This window comes from Podarcis filfolensis (assembly GCF_964270895.1).
Source record: "Podarcis filfolensis genome assembly, chromosome: 10".
Taxonomy (NCBI): Eukaryota; Metazoa; Chordata; class Lepidosauria; order Squamata; family Lacertidae; genus Podarcis; species Podarcis filfolensis.
The window spans coordinates 67994256-68008870 of record NC_139612.1 but is presented as its reverse complement, the minus strand read 5'-3'; the positions used below and the strand labels follow the sequence as shown (position 1 = coordinate 68008870).

The following is a 14615-nucleotide window of genomic DNA, read 5'->3' as shown; positions in this document are numbered from 1 at the left end:
CACCCTCTGGTTTCTTTTTTGCTTCTGCATCTTGCAAGGCTGCCAAGATCCGAGCCCTCCTAAGGAGCAGTTGACTGCTTTGCATCTCACTTTCATCCTTTTTGTTAAAATATGGTTATTCCCAAACCAATCCGAAATAAGGAGCATAAAAATATTCATTGCAGGACACACTCACAGATGAGCGTCTCTCTCTCTCACACACCATGTTCTACTTAAAATGATACTGTGTGGAAGATATGATTGAGCTGCATATTGGATTTATGGGGAAAACGTGTGTGTTCACATATTGATTTTCAAAAGAGAGGAATGAGGTGTATTTCGAATGCTATGTGGTTTTCATTTAGCAAACAGCAGAAACAACCACTTCTCAAGTCTGGTGGTGGGTGCTGGAGAGTGATGATGGCAGAGGGACCGTGTGTTTGTATGTGTGTGTGCGCACGCGCACGTGCCTGGCTTGTAGTTGCTTCTGTTATTCAATGCCCCTTTGAACAGGTGGGTGGCCTGCAGAGGGGGAAACTGAGGATCTGGCCCATGGGGCACTTTCAGTTCCCACTTCTGCTATAGTGAGAACAACAGGAAGAAAGGTTGATACCTAATTTCGTAGGATTGCGTAGCATCTATGCAGCTGGACGGCGCAGATGTTGGCTGGTAAAAAGCCAGCTATTTCTATGTAAATCTGCACCAGTGTAATTTCTAAAAGATGATGATGATGGGAGACCTTTGGAGAGAGGCAATCCAGGTAACCCAAACCACGAGTGACTACATAATTCCTGCGAATCTAGTAAATGTCAAGGTAGGTTCCTAAGACGGATTGTAAGGAGGAGGGCGCGTACTGAGTTAATCTTGGATCTGTCAACATTGAAAATGCTGATTGTAAATCTGTTGTAGAAAGACTGGCTGGGCGAACTGTGGAAACCAGCTGAACTGCCAAAACGTATTGTGTTTGCATGGATTAGGGAAGGCTGGCAATATACACTGAGTACTTGAGAAATCTTGGTTCCCATTCATTAATTCTTGGGAGAACAAATGCTCTGCGATTGCGCTGTGTCTACTGTTTTCTTTTAATGTTGCATGTGTTACTTCCTTGGGCTATACCTGTCTTGGGACCTTGGGGTGAAGGGAACGAATGAACAAATGAATGTTTCTTTTGGATATTGTATGAGACTAGCTTTGGAAATAACTCTGTATATGTTTCTACCCCACCCCCAAAATGTACTAGCCCACATGAAGCCACGGTAGTCATTTGTGGTACGTTGATAAGCTGCCAGGCGGGGGGGGGGGGGGAGCTAACAGTCTCATCTGATTTCCAAGAGTACGCCTACAATATATTCTGATATCAAGCAACAGGGAAGGGTTCAGGGCATGAGGGTGGCAATTATTGAAAGAGAGTGCTGGACTAGATGGACCTTTAGTCTGTATGAATCTTGATCATATAATTAAGAATACAAAGAACCTACTTTCTGCCAGCAAAATATTCTATATAATAATACATCGTTTCATATAAATTAGTATGAAAGTAGCCATTCAACACCTATCTTCTTCTTCTTCTTCCTTCTCCTCCTCCATCTTATCTCCCCCCCACCCCCCGTTGCAGGCGATACGAGTCTCGCCCTGTCTGTGCTGACTTGCAGAGCAAAATCTTCCAGTGCTACCAGGAAAACTCCCAGCAGACGCTGAGCTGCTCAGTTCTGGCCAGCGAGTACTTGAAGTGTGTCAACCATGCCAAGCAGGTGAGTCCCAAAAAGCAGGTGGAGGGGGCAGGGAAACGGCAAGACCTCTGTGGAGCTCCCTCTGGGCCTTCTGGGCAGTTTCCTGCCTTAGACCATTTTGCAAGGTTTCGCTGCCATTCTCTGCGCTTCTTTTTCATTATTTCATGGTGTGGTCTAGGGATCTGGCCGATCCTGTTCCATTTATTTCTACGGTATTGTTTAACACTTAGCACTGTGAACAGTCTAATACTGGTTACAGGTAGGTAGCCGTGTTGGTCTGCCATAGTCGAAACAAAATTTAAAAAAATCCTTCCAGTAGCACCTTAGAGACCAACTAAGTTTGTTATTGGTATGAGCTTTCGTGTGCATGCACACTTCTTCAGGTACACTGAAAAAGAAGTCATCAGACCCTTATAAATAGTGAGAGGGTAGGAGGGGTATTGGGACACGGGTGGTGCTGTGGGTTAAACCACAGAGCCTAGGACTTGCCGATCAGAAGGTCGGCGGTTCGAATCCCCGCAACGGGGTGAGCTCCCGTTGCTCGGTCCCAGCTCCTGCCCACCTAGCAGTTCGAAAGCACATCAAGTGCAAGTAGATAAATATGTACCGCTCTGACGGGAAGGTAAATGGCGTTTCCGTGCGCTGCTCTGGTTCGCCAGAAGCGGCTTAGTCATGCTGGCCACGTGACCCGGAAGGTGTACGCCGGCTCCCTTGGCCAGTAAAGCGAGATGAGCGCTGCAACCCCAGAGTCGGCCATGACTGGACCTAATGGTCAGGGGTCCCTTTGCCTTTTACTAGGAGGGGTATTACTCAGAGGGGTGGTGGGAATGGGTGATTGGCTGTCGTCAACAGGTTTACCACACCTATCAGCCAATCACCCATTCCCACCACCCTTCTGAGTAATACCCCTTCTCACCCTCTCACTATATATAAGGGTCTGGTGACTTCTGTTTCAGTGTATCTGAAGAAGTCTGCACGCACACAAAAGCTCATACCAATAACAAACTTAGTTGGTCTCTAAGGTGCTACTGGAAGGAATTCCCCCCCCCCCATCTAATATTGGATTTCTCTTCCTCCGATTTGCTTTCAATTCATAGAGTTTCTTTGTCGTTCTCTCCATATACCTTGCTTAAACTGACGGCGGGTGAGCTTAGTTGCAGTTGCTGGGGGTTTGGATCCATGTCTGCATTTGAAATGCATTTAAATCCTCCCCCACCTTTCGCTGCTTCTAGCCGGCCTTGAATCACGCTGTTGCAAGTAGAGATTCTTCACATTTTGTCAAATCTATACAGCATCGCCTGGCACCCTCCTTGCTAGATATAACCTCCTCCCTTGCCCCAGTAATACCACTCTACCTATTTTTGGATGTTCTTCGGCTTTTCAAGCATTGCGTCTGCTTTGCCTGTTCCAGCTAAGCTAAGGGCAAACCCTTCAGTTTGTAGTCAACAACATCTGGGGACCCACAGGTTGAGAACTGCCAAATTAGAGGAAAGTGTCTTGTCTTGTCTTTTCTTTTGGTAGCATTGCTCTTACTCAGTTCCCATTTATTTCAGCAAAGCTCTGAACTTTTTGCTGGAATGCATCCAGCGGCTCCGTGGCGAACGTTGCCAGCAAAGGCAGTTGCACACATCCTCTTGGCTTGCTTCTGGTGGTGCTTTATAAATTATCCTCTTCTGCTCCTGTTATAATTCCATTTCCACCAAGTTGGCCCGCTCTCTTTCAGAGAGCGTCCCCGGTGGACCGGCAGGGCCAGAAGCCACGCTCTAGCTTGTATGGCTATCGTTTGCTTGCTTTGCATGTCTGCAAATCCAGGGACACGCCAGTTTATAATGGTTGTCAAGGCAGCTTGCCAAGTTTACTTTGTGGAGTCTCTCAAGAGAATGCGGTAAGCTGGCGTAGACCGTATGCATGGAACTGAGAGATGGAAAGGGCCAATTACGGCATCTTTATAGATACATGATTGTTGCCTGCTCCCCCTTGCCTGCCCTGTGTGCTGCTTGCTCCCTCGCTGTCGTCTCAGAGTTTCATGCTTGTTCTTCCAGTATTGTAGCCCTTCACGGCACTCCTGCTATTCTGATTCAGCTGGTGGCAGAGAGGGGAAGCAGCACCAAGGCCTCCTCTATTCTCTTATCTCCACTCAAGCCTACAAAGTCTGAGCTTGCCGGGGAAGAATGGACGAAGCTATATAATCCCGATACTCAAATCACCGACAACCGTTGCCCTGCTCAAAAGCAAATCTTGTTCGTCTGGGTTCCACTGGTTCTCACTGTTCAAAATGACCTCAGTTTCCACTTCCACCATCAAATTATATGGGATACTTCAGCGTCTGTGGTGTGCAACTCAGATAAGAACCTAGAATGTCGGCTATGCTTAATTCTTTTCACCACTCAGACAATCATCCTTTCACTATCCTGAGTTAACTTTCTGGTTTCACCCCTGGGTCCAGCATGCTGGCTTTCACAATGTACAGTGGTACCTCTGGATGCGAACGGGATCCGTTCCGGAGCCCCGTTCACATCCTGAAGCAAACGCAACCAGCATCTACGCATGCGCTGGTCGTGATTCGCTATTTCCGTGCATGCGCATGATGAAGTCTTTCCCCCACACCAAGGTTTGTGACATCTATATAACTATTGAGGCTGACATGTGGCCTGCACTGTCTCCTTACACATCAAGAACTGCATCTGTTTGGTGGGCCAGATGGTTAGGTCTCCTACTGTTTGCAGTTCAAGTTTGACAGGTGGGTGGGCCAAGTCACCTGACACCTCAGTGATACCTTTTTTGCCCTGCACTTTCAGGGCTTCTTTCAAAGCATTCCACAGGACAACCGTTTGAAAGAAGCTTAGGAAAACCCAGACAGTCAGCTGACGGTTCGGTCTTAGGGAACCCCTTTCAGATTGGCTTGCATACGGTGTTGCAGGCACTGCCGATCACCTGGTCAGCAGTGCCTGCAAACCCCCTTTTGCTGAGCCAGGTTTTCACCTGCCGCCACACCTGGTGTCATATATATGATGCCAAGCATAGGGCACATGGGTGTGGCTTGGCTGAAATGGCGTTGCAGGCTAAATGGGGAGAACTCGCAGGTCCAACTAGGCTTATGCCCAGAGATTGCCAACCCAGTTCAGATAATACCTGTGACATCACTGACTTGGGAAGACAGGTGAACTAATATCAGTGTACTGGAAGAAGCAAAGATCACCAGTGTTGAAGCAGTGATTCTTCAACATCATCTTCATTGGACTGGTCATGTTGTGCAGATGCCTGATGATCGTCTTCCAAAGCAACTACTTTATTCCGAACTTAAAAATGGAAAGCGCAATGCTGGTGGTCAACAAAAGAGGTTTAAAGACTGTCTCAAGGCAGATCTTTAAAAATGTCATATAAACACTGACAACTGGGAAACACTGGCCTGCGAGCGCTCCAGTTGGAGAACAGGCTTCACCAAAGGTGTCATGGGCTTTGAAGACACTTGAACTTGGGGCACAAGGGAGAAACGTGCTAAGAGGAAGACACACTTGGCAAACCCTCACCGTGATCAACTCCCGCCTGGAAACCTATGTCCCCACTGTGGAAGGACGTGTGGATCCAGAATTTGCCTCCACAGTCACTTATGGACTCATTGTTAAAACCGTGTTTATGGAAGACAATCTTACTCGGCTGCAAGTGATCAGCAAAGAAGAAGAAGAAGAGGTCCAATTGCCTACCTAACGCCTGAGCAAAGGTGCATTTTGTGCTTCATTTTCCCCCCTGAAATGCACAGCCCCATGCCACAGAAGTCCTCCTGTAGGCAGACAACAAAGCATTTTCCTTACTTGGCAATGATGCCCCAACCGTTCCAAAATCTGTCGCTGTTTCTTTTTTCTTTTTTTAAAAATGTTTTATTAATAAACAACATAAACCAATGGAGTAAGAGCGTAAAGAAATAGCATTATTGCAGCATGTTGAAAGCAGCATAAAGTTAGACATTGTCATCAAATTTTCCGAAACGGCAGGAATAGAAGGTGGAGTCATGGCTGTCATCCGCCTATTTGCTGAGCGTCCAGAGTAGCATCGCATACTATCGCTGCTGTGCCTTCTGGAAGAACATCAGCACCCCAGTACCACGCTTCCTTCCTGATGCAGATGTTAAGTTTTGATGGCCCTCTAACTGTTAGTGGGGTTTCCCTCCACTCTCATGAACCTGTTCTAGGGTATGGATATACAGAACACATCTTACGGTGCATTTTAAAGCAGGTGATCCTGGATTTTTCCTGAGGAATCCTGGGCGGGTTAGGAGGAGGCTGGCGGGCCCTAAGACAGTACCCTACCAAAATGGTGTTTCCTGGAGTCCTTTGAGAGCAGCAATAGCAGTTAAACCATGGTCATATAAGTTTGGATGTGCCCATATGGGAGCAGAAAGCGCTTTTATCATGCTATTGAAAAGGCTTAGAGGGAGCTATATTTTTACTCCTACATCCCAAGGGAGGGTGTTTTTGTAGTCCTCGTGGGCCGTAGGTGGGGGCGCAATTCCTCCCCCCTTAAGCGGCCGATGACTGAAGAGTCTAAACAAATAGTTGGCTTTGAAGCTGCTCCAAAAAAGGCTGTATGAAAACCAGACCGTGATTAACACAGACAGATGCATGCGAGGGGATGAATAAGCCGAGGAGAGGGAAATCGGGGGACGAAGAAGCCAATCCGAAATCGGCTACCGAAGAAGAACAGCAGCAACAAAAGTTGCGTCTGGAAACCGGCTCAATAACGCCGAGAAGCAGACACAGGAGGGAATCTGAAATCCAGGTAGCGATGCCTCCCACCAGCACGGCAGCCGAAGACTCTTTTTGTGCTGCTCATAAATTGAATTTATTGACTCCTCTTTCCTTCCTGCCTCGATTGCAATCGGCTCGTCTTGTCATCTGCACACTCCGTATTTCGCACTCGGTAATCTCCCGGCTCCATCTCTCCCTTAGAAAAACCTCGTGGAGCTGCTAATATTGAGGGCTTTGACACTTGGCTGTTTCTCGAGTTAAATCTTTATCTGAAGTTCTCTCAAGGCAGTTTGATAAAGCGAAGCATATTATTGATATATTCCTCCCCTCCACCGGAGCAGGGTTCCGATGACGGCAGTTGTTTATCGTGACCATGTTTATCAAGGCAAGGCAGTGGCGGCCGGCTGCAATCAGCGTTTATGCGCACTTACAGCAAGAATGGGATCTCGAAGGGGTGGAAACATATCAATAAGCTTTTCTCCCTCTGTCACAACTCTGGAACTCGTGGACATTCAAGGAAGCTGACTGTTGGATCAGAACAGATAACAGAAAGTGCTTCTCCAGGCAGTGCTTAGTTAAACTGTGGAACTCACTGCCACATGTATTTCTTCTGTGTTTCCCATAAGCATCCGGTTGGCCACTGTGAGAACAGGTTGCTGGACTAGATAGGCCTTTGGTCTGACAGCTAGCTTAGTTGCATTGAGCAGGGATGTAGCCAGTTGGTCTTGCCACATGCACCGTGCCAGTTTCTTAAGCTACCAGATGTGCTCTTGCTCCTAGTGCAGGGGTTGGCAACCTAAGGCCTATGGGCCACAAGCGGCCCATGGAGGTCACTTAACTGGCCCACAAACAGAGCCATTCGCTCGGGGAGTCCCCATGTGCTGCACTAAACCAGCGCAGCGCGGGGACTCGCTTCCGCAATGCCGGAAATTGCGCCTGCACAGACGCGGACTCCGGAAATCGCGGGCAGGTGTGCGCGTGATCCGGCCCTCGGAGGGATCTCCGCTGGAGTAAACCGGCCCAGGCGAGGTAAGCCTTGCCGACCCCTGTCCTAGTGCCTCTCCTCACCATGACCACCTCCCACCAAAAATACCGTATTTTTTGCTTTATAAGACTCACTTTTTCCCTCCTAAAAAGTAAGGGGAAATGTGCGTGCGTCTTATGGAGTGAATGCGGGCTGTGCAGCTATCCCAGAAGCCAGAACAGGAAGAGGGATCGCTGCTTTCGCTGCGCAGCGATCCCTCTTGCTGTTCTGGCTTCTGGGATTCAGATTTGTTTTTCTTGTTTTCCTTCTCCAAAAACTAGGTGCGTCTTATAGAGCAAAAAATATGGTATATATTTCCCAGCTCAGGTTCATCAGCTTCATTCTTGGAATATATTGAGAGCTATTGGGGGGTGGGTGGGAATATATTCCCCTCCATCAGCCAAGCCCCTTGTGCTCAGAATTGTTTGCCTTGATCGTTGCTATAATATTGTCCTTTATCTAAGCAGCTAAAAAGTATGCTGAGGAGGCACAGACGATTCTGCTTTTCTGCCTGAAAGTCCTTCGCCTGCTGTTCTGATTGAAGTCATTGCAGTGAATAATTTGGCTCACATGCGAGAGAGATTGTTTTTAACCAAGGGAAATGTCCAACAATTAGCAAGTTTTCTGAGCAATTAATCCAAAATGTTGCAGGTGTAGCTGCTGCTGCTTCAAAAACACAGAATGGAACCCCCTGCGTACCCAACTCAATCTTCTCTGTGTCATACAGGGCATCTCTTGCAGTGGAAATGTGGGTGGTTGTTTCCCCCCCGTCTTTACAGTGGAAATGGTGTTTTGTGTTTTTTTAATCTGTCAGCAATCTGTGTGATGGGCAGCCACCTGTATTTTCCTGCCTCACCTGGCAGATTCCTAGAGGGAAGTAGCGGGGTTCTGCTTTTCAAGTTGTGGCAATCCTCACCCCACCCCCCACTTTGCCCCTGAAAGATATTATGTTAATTTATGCAGTGTTTAAATTTATGCAGTGTTGAATGTTAAGAGCTTGGCTATGTGTTGCATTCATCACACGGAAAGTATCCAAGCATAAGCCAGGCTTTAGCTGCTGAGATTTCCGAAGGTTCCCTAGAGGCAGGCGGAGAAAACTATAGAGAAGGTTCTGGCCCTCTTTCTCCCTGCATAGCTCCTTGAGGGGCTAGCTGTCTTTGGGGAGAGGAGTGGAGACAGAGACAAGGAGAAAGGCAAGAGGGAAAAGAAAGATGATGATGATGATGATGATAATTTTTTAAAAAATTATTTATATCCCGCCCTCCCCAGCCGAAGCCGGGCTCAGGGCGGCTAACAACAATAAAATAATACAACATTCTAAAATCATTTCATTCTAAAATTAATTCAAATCAAATTGATGGCAACCATTGGGCCAGAGTTCTGTGAAGATTGCCAAAGGAGGGAGTCAGGCTGTGCCCTGGCCAAAAGCCTGGTGGAACAGCTCTGTCTTGCAGGCCCTGCGGAAAGATGTCAAGTCCTGCAGGGCCCTAGTCTCTTGTGACAGAGTGTTCCACCAGATCGGAGCCACAGCCGAAAAAGCCCTGGCTCTGGTTGAGGCCAGCCTAACCTCTCTGTGGCCCGGGACCTCCAAGATGTTTTTGTTTGAAGACCGTAAGGTCCTCCGTGGGACATACCAGGAGAGGCGGTCCCGTAGGTACGAGGGTCCTAGGCCGTATAGGGCTTTAAAGGTTAAAACCAGCACCTTAAACCTGATTCTGTACTCCACCGGGAGCAACCAGTGCAACTGGTATAGCACCGAGTGAATGTGATCTCGCAGCTAGAACCCCGTAAGGAGTTTCGCCGTGGCATTCTGCACCCGCTGGAGATTACCAAGGGCTCCTGTTTTCCTGCAAGCCCCTATAGGTTACCTTGCTTGTCTTCAGGTTTTTTAATAGTCAGAGCCCAGTTCACGCTCTTCATACCACGAGAGTAACGTGTAGCCAGGCTTTCCATAATAATATTCTGTTGCAGAAGATGCCTTCCTCTTGCAAGGAAGAAGCCATCAAGGTTATATGAATGGGTGAAACAAGCTAGCGTAGAATAAAATGCACCCAAACATGCACTCTGTATAAACCCAGGACCCTGCAGCACTGTGCCATCATCACAGGTGGGAAGAAAATGCCTTGCAAGAACATCGGGAGGGAAAATACGCTGGGGCAAACTTTTCTCGCTTGTACCCCACTTCAGGAGCCTCCGCACCACAATGGCAATATGAAAAGGAGCCCTTGTTGTTGACATCCGTCTGTCTTGAGAGGCAAAGGAGGGTGCCACCGTGGGCTGAAGTCAAACCTCTGTGTTAGCAGCACCAAAGTGGGGCTCAAGCCTGGCCAGTGTGTCTGGAGGTCTTGGGCTGCCCAGGCAACAAGATCCTCCTCTTGGCCTTGATGATGTGATGGAAAGGAAAGGAGAGCAATATGTTTGGCACCAGCTTGGCTGCAGGTGTTGCTGGAAGGAGGCGTACAAGTGCCATCCAACCGTCTTGGGCACTCCACTCTGGAAATGTGTAGGGTTAACTCCTTAGCCTTTTCTTCTCCCAGAGATATCCTGCAAGGAAGAAGAAGAAGAGTTTGGATTTGATATCCCGCTTTATCACTACCCTAAGGAGTCTCAAAGCGGCTAACATTCTCCTTTCCATTCCTCCCCCACAACAAACACTCTGTGAGGTGAGTGGGGCTGAGACTCTTCAGAGAAGTGTGACTGGCCCAAGGTCACCCAGCAGCTGCATGTGGAGGAGCGGGGAAGCGAACCCGGTTCACCAGATTACGAGTCCACCACTCTTAACCACTACACCACACTGGGTCTCTGGCAGTGGAGGTTTAGGATCAGAGTTTCCTTCTCCTAGATGGGCTGTCTTCCCGGGTCGCCTGCATATCAATGCCAGAGGGACGCTGGTACCGTTTATCAATGCCAAGTGTGATCAGAAGATTAAGCATAAAATGGGTGGCCAAACTTTTTTCAAAGAGGGCCAGATTTGATGACGTGAAGGGCCGTGGGGGTCGACCAAAGGGCCAGCCAAAGTTGTTGACCTTTTTAGGATTGAAGTTGTTGAAGTTTTTTTTAGGATTTTACCCTAGGAAATAAACTGCCACAGGGGCCAGATTAAACCGACTGGCAGGCCAGATTATGCCCCTGAAACGAACTTTGGACATGCCTGCTCTACAGCATATTTGGTCTCATCTGCTCAGTCTGCACGCAGGGGCAGTTGGGAACTCACCAAGCCCTTAGTAGTAGGCTAAAAGATTGGGAAATGTGGCGCGGCTGCAAGCTGCTTTCGCACAAAGTGTGTTTGCAAAGGGGACGTGTCTGGTCTCCGCACGTCGGCGCTCCCCTCTGTTCTGCTGGCAGTGCTGTTTCTCAAGATTGAGTGGCAGGTGTTGATTTTCATATAGATCGCAAAAAAAGGTTGTTGGGATCGTTGCAATATTGCTGCTGTTTGTTATTTGAAATAGCACCCTTAAGGCACATTGAGCTTTGCAGAGTAAGCAGCAGCAGCAACAACAACAAAGGGAGGGAGGAGGAAAAGGTTCCTGCCCCAGGGAGCATACAGTCTACATTTCAACAAAAAGAGGGGAGCACCAAGTGTACCAAACGGAGGGGTGGGAGAAGGGGGGTAACGAGGGATGAATCTTGACATTTTAGACTTCATTGCAGTCAAGTATCAGTTTTGGGGGTGTCAGTTAAGCCAACAGCTTCACTGCAGTAGTGGCTTTGTGGAGGGTTTGGAAGCAGGTAAGAATTAGGAGGCAACAGAAGGAGAAGAAGAGAAGAAGAAGAGTTTGGATTTGATATCCTGCTTTATCACTACCCTAAGGAGTCTCAAAGCAGCTAACATTCTCCTTTCCCTTCCTCCCCCACAACAAACACTCTGTGAGGTGAGTGGGGCTGAGAGACTTCAGAGAAGTGTGACTGGCCCAAGGTCACCCAGCAGCTGCATGTGGAGGAGCGGGGAAGCGAACCCGGTTCACCAGATTACGAGTCCACCGCTCTTAACCACCACACCACACTGGCTCTCTAGGAGGTGGAGGGAGCAACACTTGCCCAGGACTTTCCTACCAGACAGAGCCCAGTTGTGTTGCATATGGCTGGAGCCCCAAGCTATGGTCACCTGCCTTCCCGCACTTAAAGAGAGGCGAAAAGTATCTTGCCTGTCTCCCCACCTGCAGGGTGACACATAGGCAGTTTGGTCTCCCAACCTTCTCACTTTGCATTCAGGATGCTTAAAGGATACTTCAAAAGGGTGATGCTGGTGAGGGCTCTCTGAATGGTACCATGGGTTGCCTTCCACTGCAGTCCTGTGGGGAGGGTGCCTTCCAGCTCACTTGTCTGAGCCACCTGCAGCTCTTTTGGTCTGTAGCCATCTCACCTGCTGTCAGGTGTGTGTGCAGGAGCCAGGCCCTGTGACCAGTAGGACTTTGCAGGACTGGGGCCTTCCTAAGTTTGTTCTGAAGAGGCAAGGCGTGGCTGCACAGGTGAGGCCACTTGGTAACTCACAGCACCTGGTGGCAAGAGCAGGGAAGGGATATAAGGTCAGCATTTCCCTTCGGCTCTTTTCCACAGCAACACGTTCCCTGCCTTGCTGCGTTTGGCTTCTTGCTTCCTGATCCTTGAACCTCGGCTTCTTGACTCCCTGCTTCTTGATCCTCGGACCCCTGGCTTCGTGCCTCCTTGCTTCCTGACCCTTGGACCCTCGGCTTCTTGACTCCCGGCTCTCTGACCCTCTGACTCTTGGCTTCCTGGCTTCTGGATCCCCATTCCTGCCCCCACCCTGCATTCTTGCCCCCGATCCTGACGTCCCCTGACGGGACTTTGATCGCCCGTGAACCGGACTGTTACACCTGCAGCCTCCTGGTGGCATGCAGCTGCGCTCAGATTCTGCCGTGGGGGCAGGTGGAGTGGGGCTGCTGCTGTTGGTAGAATAATCGCCCTCCCTTTTGGGTGTGTCGTTGGGTCAGATGGTGTCCTCGCCCCTTTTTTTGGGAGTTCGGGGTGTGTGTAAAGTTTTTTTGATTTCATTTTACAATATATATAAAACGGAGAACAGTTTTAACAACAGATGGAAATTACCTGTGCCAGAGGCAGGGAAGGGAAGATATCCCAGAAAAAAGGGAACCTCGCAGGTGAGAGCTAGAAAGGTTCACCTCTCTCTCTGTGGGACAAGTTGAGATTTACCTGTGAATGAGGACTTTGTATTCTTCTTTTCTTCTTCTTTTTTCTTTGTCTTTGTTTAGATTACCGTATTTTTTGCTCTATAAGACTCACTTTTTTCCTCCTAAAAAGTAAGTGGAAATGTGTGTGTGTCTTATGGAGTGAGTGCAGGCTGCGCAGCTATCCCAGAAGCCAAAACAGCAAGAGGGATTGCTGCTTTCACTGCGCAGCGATCCCTCTTGCTGTTCTGGCTTCTGAGATTCAGAATATTTTTTTTCTTGTTTTCCTCCTCCAAAAACTAGGTGCGTCTTGTGGTCTGGTGCGTCTCATACAGCGAAAAATACGGTAGTTTGTTTTTCATTGTAATGCATTATGAAAGGTCTTAATAAAATCATACACCCCCCCAAAGATGAAACTTGAGAGATGAAAAACCAAGCTATAAAGTAGGCACACTGAATGAGTACAGCTACGCACGGGTTAAAACAACTAAAATAAAACACATTAGCATTATCGGATTATCAGATCTGCCAGGTTTGTGATGAGGGTCGTCTTCAAAGGATGGTTCCATTGCACATGTAACAATAAAGGAATGCCAAATGATATTAAAAGTGTCTGGAGGTTCTAGTCCTTGTCGAAATCTCAAATTAGCCCCCCTTAACCCTTCTGTTTTCAGGCACACTGTTCCCCTTCACTGTGGGGTTGAAACTTCACCTTGCTGCTTTTTGTTCCCTTGCAGAGCCTGGCTGGCAGAGGAGGATAGAAGCTCCTCCGCGTCAAGTGTCAACCCATCAACTCCAGTTCCAGCAGCAGAACGGGGCGTTTTATTTGAGAGCCATCCAGCAGCCCATTTGCAGGGCAGGCGGAAGAGAGAGAGAGGGAGAATCCAGAAGGGCCAAATCAAGACCGTAGGATGCGGCAGCTCAATCAGCCTGGCCAAGACCCGAATCTCATTATACTAGATATCACACATCGGAGGGCAGCTTGTGAAACCCACTTGCCGGTGATTGCAGGAAGGCAAGGCAGAAACCTTCCCCTGACCTTAGGAGGAGGCAGAATATCTCGTCCCAACACTGCCATTTTCTCTGCAGAACCTGCTTTTGCTGCCAGCCCTTCCCTGGGCCTGTGTTGGCCGCCTCCTGCTGCGTCCCTCAAAGAATTGTGTTTTTCCTTTGCATAATCATGAGAATGTTGGTTTAATTTATTGCCAAAATTATGTCACTGGGAGGGTCATCTGTCTTCCCCCCTCTGCTGGAATCATGTTTCTAAAACCTCCATTGCATGGGAGTTCATTGATTGCAAATTATAATTGTAATAAGGCATTTGATTACACGGTAACCGTAGCCTGTGATTGTGCTGTGCTGTCACCAAGTACTGACAATTATGTTCTCTCCACATCGATAATAAAACGTGCTTCGTGAAACGGAGGGTTGTCTCTCCCTGGCCTGTTCTTGTTGTGGGGAGGGAAGCCTGGGTAGGTCGCAGGACCCATGGAAAGGAAAGGGGCACATTTCATGGGGGCTCCTGTGTCCCATGCGGGGAGTCAGACGCAGGTCAGGAAGGAAGGAAGAAAATATCTCATGCTGGTGAAGTTAGCTGGAAATGAAATACAACTCAGCCTCGTTGTCACAGCAACAATTCCTGGTAGGACTTTCCCCTTTGGAGCAGTTGCCAGGACTGAAGGTCCCTGCCTTCTACAACCCTTAAGGCTCCTCCTCTCCCAGATGTTTCCCAAGAACCTCTGGCCTCTGTTCTGCTCCCCTCATTACTCTGTGGGTTCTTGGAGACTAGCGGGAAGGGAGCTTGTCACAGCAGGAGAGGGAGACTCCCTGGCTGCTTCTCTCCCCCCCCCTTTTTTGAATTATTTTTATTAGTTGCAAACACGTAAATACAGTGGTACCTCGGGTTATATATGCTTTAGGGTACAGACTCCGCTAACCCAGGAATAGTACCTCGGGTTAAGAACTTTGCTTCAGGATAAGAACAGAAATCATG

At 48.4% G+C, this 14615-nt stretch overlaps 1 protein-coding gene across 1 annotated transcript in view; it reads left to right on the top strand.

Annotated features, from left to right (window-relative positions):
- CHCHD3 (coiled-coil-helix-coiled-coil-helix domain containing 3) overlaps nt 1–14047 on the top strand; it is a 205796-nt gene extending 191749 nt beyond the window's left edge. The window contains exons 7-8 of the mRNA XM_083573179.1: nt 1595–1730; nt 13360–14047. Coding sequence (XP_083429305.1) covers nt 1595–1730; nt 13360–13383 — 160 coding nt within the window. The 3' untranslated portion in view covers nt 13384–14047. The remainder of the gene's footprint in view (nt 1–1594; nt 1731–13359) is intronic.
- The last annotated feature ends 568 nt before the right edge of the window (nt 14048–14615 follow it).